This window comes from Pristiophorus japonicus, chromosome 1 (genome assembly GCF_044704955.1).
Source record: "Pristiophorus japonicus isolate sPriJap1 chromosome 1, sPriJap1.hap1, whole genome shotgun sequence".
NCBI lineage: Eukaryota > Metazoa > Chordata > Chondrichthyes > Pristiophoridae > Pristiophorus > Pristiophorus japonicus.
Genome location: NC_091977.1, coordinates 340,008,622 through 340,022,090, shown reverse-complemented (window position 1 = coordinate 340,022,090; position 13,469 = coordinate 340,008,622). Strand labels below are relative to the sequence as shown.

The window sequence follows — 13,469 nt, the reverse complement described above, 5'->3', positions numbered from 1 at the left end:
GGATTTTAAAAAGGTAAAGTTTTGCTTGACCAACCTCAGAATTCTTTGAGGAGGCAACAGAGAGAGTAGACAAGAGTAATGTTGTAGATGTACTATACCTAGATTTTCAAAAGACCTTCGACAAGGTACTTCATAATAGACTAATGAGTAAGGCCAAAGCATGTGGAGTCAGAAGAAAATGAGCAGAATGGATAGCTAGCTGGCTGAAAAGACAGAAAGCAGTGAGTAGGGGTAAAGGGTAGCAGAAGGTGGGAAGTAGGGTCCCACAAGGATCAATGCTGGGACCACTGTTGTTCACAATTTAGAATTTGTAATCAAAAACACAATTTCTAAATTTGTGGACGACACCAAATTGGGAGGACGTCAGCAAATTACAAGACAATATTAATTAATTTGAAGATTGGGCATATAATTGGTAAAAGAATTTCAACATAGGTAAATGCGAGGTATTGCATTTTGGTAAGAAAAATAAGGACGCCACATATTATTTGGAAAATAAGAATCTAAATAGCGCAGGGGAGCAAAGAGATCTAGGAATACAAATACACAAATCACTAAAGCAAACCAAGCACTAGGGTTTATTTCTTTAGGTATAGAAATGAAAAGTAGAGAAGTTAGGCTAAACTTGTATTGAACCTTGGTTCAACCACACTTGGTGTACTGCATACAATTCTGGTCACCAGATTATAAAAAGGATATAGAGGCACTGGAGAGGGTGCAAAAAATATTTACAAGGATTATACCAGAAGTACAAGGGGAAACCTATCAGGAAAGGATGAACAGGCTGGGTCTCTTTTCTTTTGAAAAGAGAAGGCTGAGGGGTGACCGAATAGAGGTCTTTAAAATTCTGAAAGTTTTTTTTATAGAGTAGACACATAGACAGTGCTTCCATTTGTGGGGAAGAGCAAAACTAGAGGCTATTAATATAAGTTCATCACCAAGAAATCAAATTGGGAATTCAGAAGAAACTTCTTTATCCAGAGAGTGGTGAGAATGTGGAACTCGCTACCACAGGGAGTAGTTGAAACGAATAGTATAAATACATTTAAGGGAAAGCTAGATAAGCATATGAGGGAGAAGGGAATAGAGGGTTATGCTGATAGATTTAAATGAAGAAAATGGGGAGGAGGCTTGAGTGGCGCATAAACACTGGCATGGGTCAAGTGGCCTGTTTCTGTGCTATATGTTCTATGTAATTCCATGTAAAGAAGTGAGATTTAAGATACTGGGATTATAACCACTCGAGCACAGAAGGCAAAGAGGAGATTTAATTGAGGTTTTTAATATTATGAAGGGTTTTGATAAGGTGAACAGGGAAAGACTATTGCCGTTGATTGAGGAGTGAGTGACAAGTGATCATCAATTTAAGAGAATGAGCAGAGGGGTTAGGAAAAATTACTTTATGCAGAGTTTTGGAACAAGGAATGGTTTGTCACAGTGAATGGTTGAAGCGGAAATGGTTACATCTTTTAAAAGGGAAAAGTGGATAAATATTTGAAGTACTCTCCAACCATGGAAAGATGAAAATATATCTATGGAGGCGAAACAAATAAAAAACAATTGTGGGATTAGATTTTCCACCCATTGGCTATGACTGGGTGGCCACTTAGTCTGGGACTTCTTACAAATGAACTAGACCCAATACAAAAGGCAATTCTTCATCTTCAACAGAAACAGCAACTAGGTCAGTTAGAAATGTCAGCCAACAGGTATGAAAGCCCTAACAGCACAGACACACACCTAATAGAAGATTGGAGTAAACCCCTTTACTTTACAAAAAATTACATCAGAAAGCATAATAAACCAGTTTTACCTTGTGCAGCTCCGCATTGAATTCAAGGGGCCTGGTTTGTGGAACAATATCGTCTATCAGTTGCTCCAGTAATGGCCCATAGTTGTCTTTTGACTGAGGTGAAGGTTGAAAGGAGGAGATGACCCTCCATTCCTTATCAGCCTGAAGAGAAAAGCAAAGAAAACATGGTACATTCCTCAAGGTAATTCACAATTAAAAGCAGTGTGAAAATTCACTAACAACACTCTCCTCACTTCCCAGTTTAATCCCACTCTCCATACCAGTTTCATCCAGACACAATGATCCCAATTTTAACTGCCCCCACCTGGCAGAAATCGGGTTGGGGGGCGGGTTATAATAACGGGGATCACCTACCCCCATCCTAGTACAGAGACTCTCCCTAACCCAATCAGAGCCCACCTCTCCCACCCCCGATCAGAGCTTGCCTCTCTGCCCCCCCCACAAACTCAGAGCTCGTCTCTTCCCCCTCCCCACGATCAGAGCCCATCTCTCTCCTCCCCCCACCCCCCCGATCAGAGCCCACCTTCCCCCCCCCGATCAGAGCTCGTCTCTCCCCGCCCACCCCCACCCCGATCAAAGCCCACCTCTCACTATCTCCTCCCCCCGATCAGAGCCCATCTCTCCCTCCCCCCCCCCCAATCAGAGCCCGCCTCTCACCACATCCCCCCCCCCCCCCAACGGATCAGAGCCCGCTGCTGCACCCCGCGCCCCCCCCCCCGGGATCAGAGCCTTCCCCACCCCCCTCCCCGATCAGAGCCTCCTCCTCTCCCCCTAATCAGTGCTCACCTTCCCCCACCTCAATCAAAGGCTTCCCCCTCCCCCACGATCAGAGCCCGCATCTCTCCCTCTCCCCCACTCAGAGCTTGCCCAGTGATCGTGCACAAAGCCTCCCCCTCCCCCGATTGCGACAATACCCCATCTCCTGATTACAGCCTCAACCTCAGCCTCCCCCACCAATATCAAGGTCAATATTATTACCACACACATCACTGATCCACCCCAAACCAGGCAACACAAGATATCTGCCTTAAAGATGATCAGAATCAGCAAATGCAGCTCCATCTTGTGTATGAACACAATGATATAAAGACATATTAATTGGTGATTAATATAAAACATGTGTCACACATATGGCCTGCAAGAACCAAGCTTGTTAAAACATGCAGACTGGTAGTAGCTTGGAATTTGTTTGCTTCATCCCCCAGTACAGCCTAGTAGTAGGTGTCAACCAACACATGGTGGTAGCACTCTAACCTCAGAAGGTTGTGGGTACAAATTGGCTGCCGCGTTTCTGTAGATTGCAAAATATTTCAATGATTGCGAAGCAATTCAGGATGTCCCGAGCTTCTGTCTTTCTTTCTTTGTTCCTTTTAGAAAGAAAGAAAGCAATGCCAATTCACCCTTATTTAAAATTCAACACCACTGGAATTATTCAGAATAATAACATGTTTTTACTGATTTTGATGTTAAAATCTGCTTGGAAGACTAACTCAATAGCTTTTTACAGAAACATTTCATTGCGGAGCAGGGGCATAGGGTATACCAGGTCCAACACACTGTACAAGGTCATGGTGGGACATTCATTTGCATTCAACCTCCTCCACACCTCAGATTGGTTAAGAGACCAGTACACTGGGGATGTGGAAATAAAAACTAGCTGGAAAAAAAGAGCATAGTGACTACCAACATCCAAATAAACACATATCTGAGCTATTACCTCAGAATCTGTGAAGAAATTATAGAGTAGGACATCATCGAATTCCAAACCTTTGGCTTCATATATTGTCAGAACCAGGGCCAGGTTAAGCTCTTCTGGTATTGTATCCTTTGCCTTTTCGCTTGTGACCAGAATAACCTGCAACATATTGTGTTAAAAAATTAAAACAAGAACCGTATGTTTGCCTGTCAATTTAACATGGGCAATGCTGATGACCACACAATCTCAACCCACTGATCATTTGCACAACTCACTTACCTGTCATAAAAATATAGACATGGTCTTCTTCATTCTTTGAACAGTATACATGCTCCAAAATACGAGAATATACCGTAGCTAGATAGGATCGACATTCTGAACGCACTCAGGAGTGTCACTCAATAGGTGGTGTTGCACGCGGTTTCTCATTCCCAAGACCTGCATTCATTGCATCAGTTTGTTCGAACCCGAAACTAAACTGAAGCTGGCTAACCATTCAACATTAACCGCACCCTCTCCTCCTTCCCCCCCCCCCCCCACCCCCATACCCTTGCGAGGATGAATGGGTGGTGACAGTGGTGTGTGTCACATGAAAGTCATATGAAGAATTATACCATCAGGGAAGTAATCTGTCTTTCTTCTGCATTCCAGGGAATTGCGAACAGGGATGCCTCTTTTTAAGGTGTCTGGGAAATGGATGGCGCAGTGGGTTAGACACGTGCTTACACACCTGGGACTTGGGCTCAGACTGGGAAATGGGCAAATGTCACACTGGTGCAGTCAGGCCTGCTCTTCTGGGTGGGGCTGAGACACATTGCTGGGGCAGAATAGAGGAAGGTTTATTCTGCATTTGTAGTATTGGGAATTCAGGTGCGTTCTCCCTATGATTTCTGTCTCTGTGCCAGTGATGCTATCGACAAAAGAGAACCTCGCCCTTTGCTATAAACTTCATGATCTCCAGTTTCCCCTTGCGTATCTTCTATGAATTAAATCGGTCACTAAGTTCTACTCATAGTCTAAATGGTTTATTTCCAACCTCCTCACAGAACATATCAGAATGACTTTAGCAACTGAAATACATGTGATAGATGTATAAATGCAAACCTGATGAGCACCAAATTCTATTGGCTGGGATTTACGTTTGTTCCCTCTAAGCAAAATAGCCAAGTCACTGACACTGCAGGACTCCAGGAGAGATGGTTTTGGTCCGTCAAAGAGGCCAGTGTCTCTCGGCAAGCGATCAAAGGACTCCGGAAAATAGCACTGGAGAAGATCCACTACACCCGAGGCTAAATTCAAAATTCCTAAATATACACAAGGAACTTGCGTTAATCAATATAAAGCACACAAATACTTTAATAATTCTAATCACAGCTCATCGATGCCTAGAACAGTGCTATCCAATACGTGGCTAATTGAGAATCCAGATGTAGCTACTTGCATTTTTGATGGGTAAATAAAAAAAAACACTGACAGTCGTCAATACACATATACACATGCCGTATGCACGTGTACTTTAACCCTTTTGTTTGATCGTTAGTAAAATGGTACGGTGAAAAACAGAGTGCGTGAGTGATTTTTGATCGTTGTGTGTGTTTTGTTTTCTTGGTTACTGCTTATTAGTTATCTGCTAAAATGGTGTGCAACACGGGTGAAAATGCTGGACTTCAGCACTATGGTAACACCAGCAAAGGTACATGCAGGGGGAGCTGTGATCATGGACAGTTCAACCAATCGAAATAACCACTCCAGGCCAGCAGAAGACAGACTTGCATTTATATAGCGCCTTTCACAACCTGATGACCCAAAACCCTTTATAGCCAATTAAGTATTTTGGAAGTGCAGTCTCTGTTGTAATGTAGGAAATACAGCAGCCAATTTGAGCACAGCAAGGTTCCAGAAACAGCACAGATATATATGACCAGATAATCTGTTTTAGTGATATTGGTTGATGGATAAATGTTGGCCAGGACACCGGGGAGATCTCCCCTGCTCTTCATTGAAATACTAGTGTGGGATCTTTTACATCCACTCAAGAGGTCAGACAGTTTAACACCTCATCCGAAAGACGGCACCTCCATCAGTGCAAGACTCCCTCAGTACTGCACTGAAGTGTCAGCCTAGATTATGTGCTCAAATCGCTGGAGTGTGGCTGAAACCCACAACCTTTTTACTCGGAAGCAAAGGAAGGCCATGGCAAAGGGTAAGCAGCATTCAACCGTGTTCTGGATGGAGAGCAAGAGCGAGTCTGGAGCATCTCATTGTGCACGTCAGCATTCTCAGCAATCACTGAGTACTGCTCGCAACTGCTGGACAAAAGCCTAGAAACATATAAAATAGGTGCAGGAGCAGGCCATTCGGCCCTTCGAGCCTGCACCACCATTCAATATGATCATGGCTGATCATGCAACTTCAGTACCCCATTCCTGCTTTCTCTCCATACCCCTTGATTCCTTTAGCCGTAAGGGCCACATCTAACTCCCTTTTGAATATATCTAACGAACTGGCCTCAACAACTTTCTGTGGTAGAGAATTCCACAGGTTCACAATTCTCTGAGTGAAGAAGTTTCTCCTCATCTCCGTCCTAAATGGCTTACCCCTTATCCTTAGACTGTGACCCCTGGTTCTGGACTTCCCCAACATCGGGAACATTCTTCCTGCATCTAGCCTGTCCAGTCCCGTCAGAATTTTATATGCTTCTATGAGATCCCCTCTCATTCTTCTAAATTCCAGTGAATATAAGCCTAGTCGATCCAGTCTTTCTTCATATGTCAGTCCTGCCATCCCGGGAATCAGTCTGGTGAACCTTCGCTGCACTCCCTCAATAGCATGAATGTTCTTCCTCAGGTTAGGAGTCCAAAACAGCACTAACATGTGCAGTGCCTGATAAATTCATGCCAGAATTCCAAACTTTGGTGAAAGAGAAAGACTGCAAGCTTCACACTGAATGGTGGTAGATATTTGTTAAGTAAATATACATGGGAAGTACATTTACCTGTATTATGTGTAAAGGTGTTTTCTATTAAAATTAGTGCATGTGACTAAAACAGCAGCACTGTAGCAACACCGATGGCTAGGCAATGATATCAATGGGCCTGCTTTAAATCCTCAGTGGCAGATTATGTAATCTTGCCCATTACTGTACTTTTCCCATTATGTATTTTCAGAATGTAACGTATAAAAAGGAGCCAAATATAGTTTATAACTGCATAGCCGATGTAGCAAACTACCGATTTCGGTACGGTATATATGGGTGATGGCAAGCAGAAGCTAGATATTTCCCCAAAAGGAAGGGAACATGAGCGGTGAGCCTCCTTTCACTCCAGGCTGGCCACTCCCGTGCACCAGGTAACAGAGCAGAAATGGGAAATTGTCACCCATCACTAATGGAGAACCTAAAGGATTTGTAAAAATAATTTTAATTTGGAAGGTACTGTGGAGAATTAATTTTGTAAAGAATAAAAAAAATAGTATTTCCACATTATTCTGCTCAGTTACGTGCGTACAAAGATGATTTTCTGTTAAATATGCACTCTATTTCTCATTAATGCCGGTGGTAATTGTTAATCATCCATCTCCCAGGCCCAACTAGTTAAAACTCATTCTCAAACAGTTGCCAGTCATCTCCCAAGGAAATTTCTTTTCCAATATGAGCATATTTACTCAAAGTGCATAAGCTCGAAAGTTATTAAAAAGACTGGTAAATCAGGGAATCTAAACAGGATGCAATACCATTGAAGAACTTGCTTTCAAGGGGCTTGGCAACGTTCGAATTATAGAATGATACAGCTCAGGAGGCCATTCGGCCCATCGTGCCTGTGCTGGCTCATTGAAAGAGCTATCAAATTTGTCCCACACTCCTGCTCTTTCCTCACAGCCCTGCAAACTTTTCCCCTTAAAGTATTTAACCAATTCTCTTTTGAAGTTTGCCACTGAATCTGCTTCCACCACCCTACCAGATCATAATAACTTGTTACGCAAATTCTATCCCCCTCATGTTACTTCTGGTATATCTGTCAATTGCCTTAAATCTGTGTCCTCTGATTACTGACCCACCTGCCACTGGAAACATTTTCTCCTTATTTACTCTCAACCTCCCCTTATTACTCAACCCTTCACAATTTTGAACACCTCAATCAAATCTCCTCTTAACCTTTTCTGCTTTAACCACCAGCATATCAACTTTGGGTGTTAGGAAACAGATGAATTGTTTAGATGGTTTAAGATTTGGCTCATCAACAGAAGACAAAGTATGGAGGTAAATGGAATGCTCTCTGCGTAAGCACAGGAATCCATTTAGCAACACGCAGTTTACAATATTTGTGAATGATATGGAACATGATGCCTGCAGTGGTTCTGCTAAATTGCTGAAAGGAACTCAGCTTCAAAAAATGTACTTGCATTTATATAGTGCCTTTCACAACCTCAGGATATTCCAAAGCACTTTACAGATAATTTAGTACTTTTAATATGCATTCGTTGTTATGGAGGTAAACATGGCATGCCATTTGTGCAAAGCAAGGCCCCACTAACAGCTTCGAGATTAATGACCAATCTGTTTGGGTGATGTTGGTTGAGGGATGAATATTACCCAGTATACCCCTGTTCTTCTTCAACATAGTGTCATGGGATCTCTTACGTCCACCCAAGAGCGCAGATGGGGCCTCGGTTTAACACCTAATCTGAAAGATGGCACCTCCGACAGTGCAGCACTCCTTCAGTACTGCACTGAAGTGGCAGCCTGGATTACGTGCTGAAGTCTTTGGAGTGGGACTTGAACCCCGAGATTTGGATCAATTACACATATAGACTGAGATATGGCAGATAGATGTGACTCTGAATAAATGCTGGGTAATGCATACAGGAATAGATAACGGGAAATGCATACCAAACATGAAAAGGTTCTCCTTTGAAACACTACTGGCAAAATGAGAAATCATTCGTCAAACCCTGAAAGAATTTGATTATAGTAAAGCAATTATCAACGAGGCAAACTGGATATTCATCCAAAGGTACCGGATTAAAAAGTCAGACCAACAACAACTTGTATTTATATAGCGCCGTTAACATAGTAAAACGTTCCAAGGCGCTTCACAGGAGTATTATGAGACTAAAGAGTTGACACTGAGCCACATAAGGAGAAATTAGCGCAGGTGACCAAAAGCTTACAAAGAGGTAGGTTTTAAGGAGCATCTTGAAGGTGGAAAGAGAGGTAGAGACGCGGAGAGGTTTAGGCAGAGAATTCCAGAGCTTAGGGCCAACAGAAGGCACGGCCACCAATGGGCTGTACGATTATATTCAGGAATGCTCAAAAGAGGGCAGAATTAAAGGAGCGCAGATATCTCGGGGAGGTTGTGGGGATAAGGAGGGGCAAGGCCATGGAAGGATTTGAAAACAAGATGAGAATTTTGAAATCGAGGCGTTGCTCAACTGGGAGCTAATGTAAGTCAGCGAGCACAGGGGCGATGGGTGAGCGGCACTTGGTGCGAGTTAGGACACGGGCAGCCGAGGTTTAGATCACCTCTAGTTTACGTAGGATAAAATGTGGGAGGCGAGCTAGGAGTGCATTGGAATAGTCAAGTCTAGAGTTAACAAAGGCATGGATGAGGATTTCATGCAGCAGTTGAGCTGAGGCAAGGGCGGAGACGACGTTAGGGAGGTGGAAAATAGCGGTGGTAGTTATGCGGTCGAAAGCTCATTTCAGGGTCAAATATGACACCAAGGTTGCGAACAGTGTGGTTCAGCCTTAGACAGAAGTTGGGGAGAGGAATGGAGTCAGTGGCTAGGGCACAGAGTTTATGGCGGGGACCGAAAACAATGGCTTCGGTCTGCCCAATATTTAATTGGAGAAAATTTCTGCTCATCCAGAAAAGTTAAACTGACAACATACAGATGAACGGTGAGGTCAGTTCTGCAGTATGGTGACTAGCTTTGGTCCCCATAATCTCAGAAAGGACATAGAAAAGGTTTAGAAAGGAGCAACCACTGGATTCGAGACTTCAGAGAACTTGGTTATGAAATTCTCTGTTCAAGGACACAAAATCAGTAAAATTCTCATCTCTTTTAAAAAAAATTTTTTATACATTCGTTCTCAGTTAGTTAATTTATCGAATAGCGATCTGGAGGCAATACCTGAATGTGATCGGTAGTTCTGATGCAGTTGGTATATTCTGCTTGGCACTATTACATTATACTGTTTCTTGTCATCGTGATTGGAATCATGGGCATAATAAAAGAGGGATCGTAGATCACTGAAACGAAAAGCCACCCCCTTCATTATGCTTTGAGCTGTATCACCAGTAAGGAACATGGAATTTGGGTCATTGATGCACTTCATAAGGGTGGCAAGCTCTGCTTGGGTAAAGTCCTGTATTTCATCCCCATACAGTTCATGAATAGACCAGGGCAGTTCATCTAACTTGGATAATCGCAGCGACAGGCTGAAAAGCAAGTCTTCCTCATCAAAGTATCTCCAGTGTGATTTTATCTGCTGATACATGTGGAAGAAGCGGTAGATTTCAGTTCTGTCTTCCTGGAAGTTTGGTGCTCTCTTCCTTCCCAGTTTAATGTACTGTTCTTCTGTTAGGCAGCCTTGAGGACTATTTAAAGCCTCAATAGAACCCTTCAAAAAGGACTTGATCTCCTTCCACACCAAAGCTGGATTAAACTGAGGTTTGCCTTTTACCATTTTGGGCCAAAGATCACGTGCAAATACCTCATAAGTCACAAAGACACGAGGATCAAATTCTTTGGTGGCATGACCCTCTGCAACCCGACGTTCATCATCTAGAAACTCTCCTTCATTCTCCTCTTCTTCATCCTCGTCTCCTAAATCTGGTATGGTCATATCTTCTTGAACAGACCAACCCACAATATTCCTTTTTAGACTGCCATCTTCATTTCGAGGGAAAAAAGGTTCTGGCAAGGATGCATCAATTAGCAACAGCAATTGTTTTGAGGTTATGAACAGGGGGAAGTTCTCATCCTTAATGTCCTGAAGTCTGTAAATTGTAGGTTCTAGAGGTTTGAAGTGGCCCGTAGCTTTGGTAGACTTGCTAAGTTCCATAAAGCTTTTCAAGACTTCCTGGCACAAGACATGGTTTTTGGTAACAAAAATTTGGTGCAAGTGCTCAAGTTTGTCAGCACCATCTGGATTCACTGGTACATCTTCATGACCATTTGTCAACTCACTGCCACAATTGTCAAATGCCTTTCCATTCTGATCCAAATCACAGCTTTGGTCCATTGATTCAAAATATTTCTCCCCATTGGCACAATCAGAGTGATCTGTTCTGCCATCTATCATTGCTGCTTCCTTTTCGCCATCATCCACAATCCCGATTTTCCTTTTATGCCAAATCTGTCGCACCAGCCAGGGGCTTCCAACCTCTTGCGTTTTCTCCCAGTACCGTTGGAAACTTTTCCAAAGTCTGTAGAGACAGCAAGTGGTCTTCCCCGTTCCACTTCGTCCAATCAGAATGATTGCCTGTAACGGCTTAGGGACAAGATCAATTATTGCATACTCTAACTCTCCCACTCTAAAAGGATATTCAACTCTGGACTCCAGGTTAGTAATGATGTTAAGAGCCATATTGGTGCTAAAGCTGTGGAACTTCATTATGTTATACTCTGTCTCCAATGCACTAGCAGGTGGGAAGTATTCAGATATTTTTTCTTTCAGTTCTTTCCAATCAACATATTCCACAAAGATCAATGGGATCCTCTTTTGGACATTTAAATTTGAGGTAAGCACAGCTTTGTTTATCCCTTTGAGCTTCTTCCGGAGGATGCAGGATGCCCCACGGTTGTAAGAACTGGAGATCATATCCAATGCACGTTTGAGTTTATTGTGATCCAAGATGATATCCCAGATTCGAATAATCTCACTGTATACCCTTCCTGTGACTCTCTCCTGAGGATGAGAAGAAAGCTCCGATTCAAAGATTTTCTCTGGCTTTTCACTGCAGCGTGGTGAAAAGTCCACTGCTAGTTCCCATAGCAATCTTGCTCCTTTGTCAAGTTTAGCTTCGTAAAGCTTGATGGGGCTATTCAGGTGTTTGAGTGGTTTCTGAAGGCTTTGAGTCCATTCTCCATTGCCAAGTTGCCGAATCACCTTTACAGTTTTTGCTTTCATCTGCTGAGGTACGTCTCTGCAACCGAGCTTCTTCAACAACTCTGATGTACATTCGATCTCCCATGTCATATTGTCGAAGTCCAGGTCTTGTAGATCTGTCACTTCTTCAGGTCTCGGGTCTTGCCGTACTGAAGCACAGTCTGCATGCTCTGTGGCCCCATTCAACATTACAGCTTCAACATTATCAGCATTTTGGAACAGGCCAGTTTCGAGAACTGGAGCCCTCGCTTCCAAAGTCTGAGTTGAATGACCGAGCAAAGTGTCGGAAAGGGGCAGTTTTGAAGGGGTTGCTTCTGTCGGAGTCTCGGTCACGCTAAGTTGTTGAATCATTTTTGCAATTTCATTCACGAGGATTTCTTCCAAAGTTAAAGCGATGCTTGCTTCATCCTTTGATTTAAGCGGATGTCCTTCTAATTCCACTTGAGGGAGGGCGTCACAGGAGTCATTAAGATGATGCAGCAGGTCAGGGTGTGAACTCTCCAATGTCTCGCTCGTCTGGTGAGACAGTCGCTTTCTGCTCATTACATTCTTCACACTTTTTGAAGCCCGCAACTTCTGGCTCTGGTCAGTTTGTTCTCTTTTCTTTCGGTTTCGTGATACCATTTTATTCCACGTGATGAACCGAGGGTCGTCTTTTTTAATTTTGTATGTAAATAGTTTCCCTTCCTTGTTCTTTATCTTGTTGCTGATTTCAAACTTGGTGATCAGATCCATTAGTTCCTCGTGATTTTTAGAATGGGGTTTGTAAAATATGATGTGCAGCACGGTATTTCCATCCTTATCCTGAGAGCTGGGATTGAGGTACGCAAAACTAGCTGCATCAGAGCTGTACTTTTCCAACAGATATTTCAGTATGTGCAAACCAAATTCATCTGCAAGTAGAACAAAAAAGATACCATAAAATATTTTAACACTAGACATGCCAGCAACCCAGAAACGATCAATATAAATCACAGATGACAGCACAGAATGTTACAGAAACAGCTCACATGCTCCATCAAATTTGCACCCATTTCTCACTGCCAGCCACCTACTCTAAACCCATTCTCCTGCCCTGCTCACGACCTGTACTATTCTTAATATTCCTATTTTTGAAGCAACTATCTAATTATCTTTTAGAAGTGTTTGCGAACTCAGCTTCAACAATGGTTTGTGGCACAGAATTCCATTCTAACCATCCTCTGTGTAAAGGCATTAGCACTAACATTCTCTTTAATACTTCTTGTGACCGATCTTAAATTTGTGTCGTTTCATTATCATCCCACCCACCAATGGAAACAAGCACTATTTACTCGATTGTAACCTTGAAGACCTCTACCAGGTCTCCTCTTAGCCAGCTCAAGTCGCTCTTCATAACTATGATCACTCAACCCTGGCAACATCCTCGTGGACTTGTACTGCAACTTATATCCTGCCTATAATGGAATGCCCCCACAAAAAATAACACTCCCAACAGAAAGCCTAACTTAGATCCTATTTCGTGTAGACTGGCAGTAATGTGGGTCAGGTGAGCCTGGCCTATGAGTCAAATGCCCTCCGAGCTCTCCCTCCTCCTCCTCAAAGGGGGTGATACTACTAAACATTTTTTTTTGGGGGGGGGGGGGGGAGGGTGTGGGAGAGAGTCAATCTACACAGAATGTATTTAAAATAAAGTAATAATAATGATGATTTCATGCAGCACCCCTTGGTCGAGGAAGGAACCCAATGACCCAGTAGGCAAGGCAAAGTCTAGTAGAAGTTCCAAGTTGCCCCCTTGATTTTATATTCAATGTTTCTGAATACAAAATCAAAAATTCAGTTTGCTCAAAAGATACCTCAAAACCAAA

At 42.9% G+C, this 13,469-nt stretch overlaps 1 protein-coding gene across 8 annotated transcripts in view; it reads right to left on the bottom strand.

Moving 5' to 3' along the window:
• The window catches only part of LOC139273173 (TPR and ankyrin repeat-containing protein 1-like), a 129,513-nt gene that overhangs the window by 24,786 nt on the left and 91,258 nt on the right, over nucleotides 1-13,469 (bottom strand). For all 8 annotated transcript variants that reach the window (XM_070889711.1, XM_070889719.1, XM_070889728.1 and 5 more), the window contains 4 exons: nucleotides 9,642-12,515; nucleotides 4,614-4,813; nucleotides 3,531-3,668; nucleotides 1,814-1,954 (listed from right to left, as the gene is read on the bottom strand). In XM_070889711.1, coding sequence (XP_070745812.1) covers nucleotides 1,814-1,954; nucleotides 3,531-3,668; nucleotides 4,614-4,813; nucleotides 9,642-12,515 — 3,353 coding nt within the window. The remainder of the gene's footprint in view (nucleotides 1-1,813; nucleotides 1,955-3,530; nucleotides 3,669-4,613; nucleotides 4,814-9,641; nucleotides 12,516-13,469) is intronic.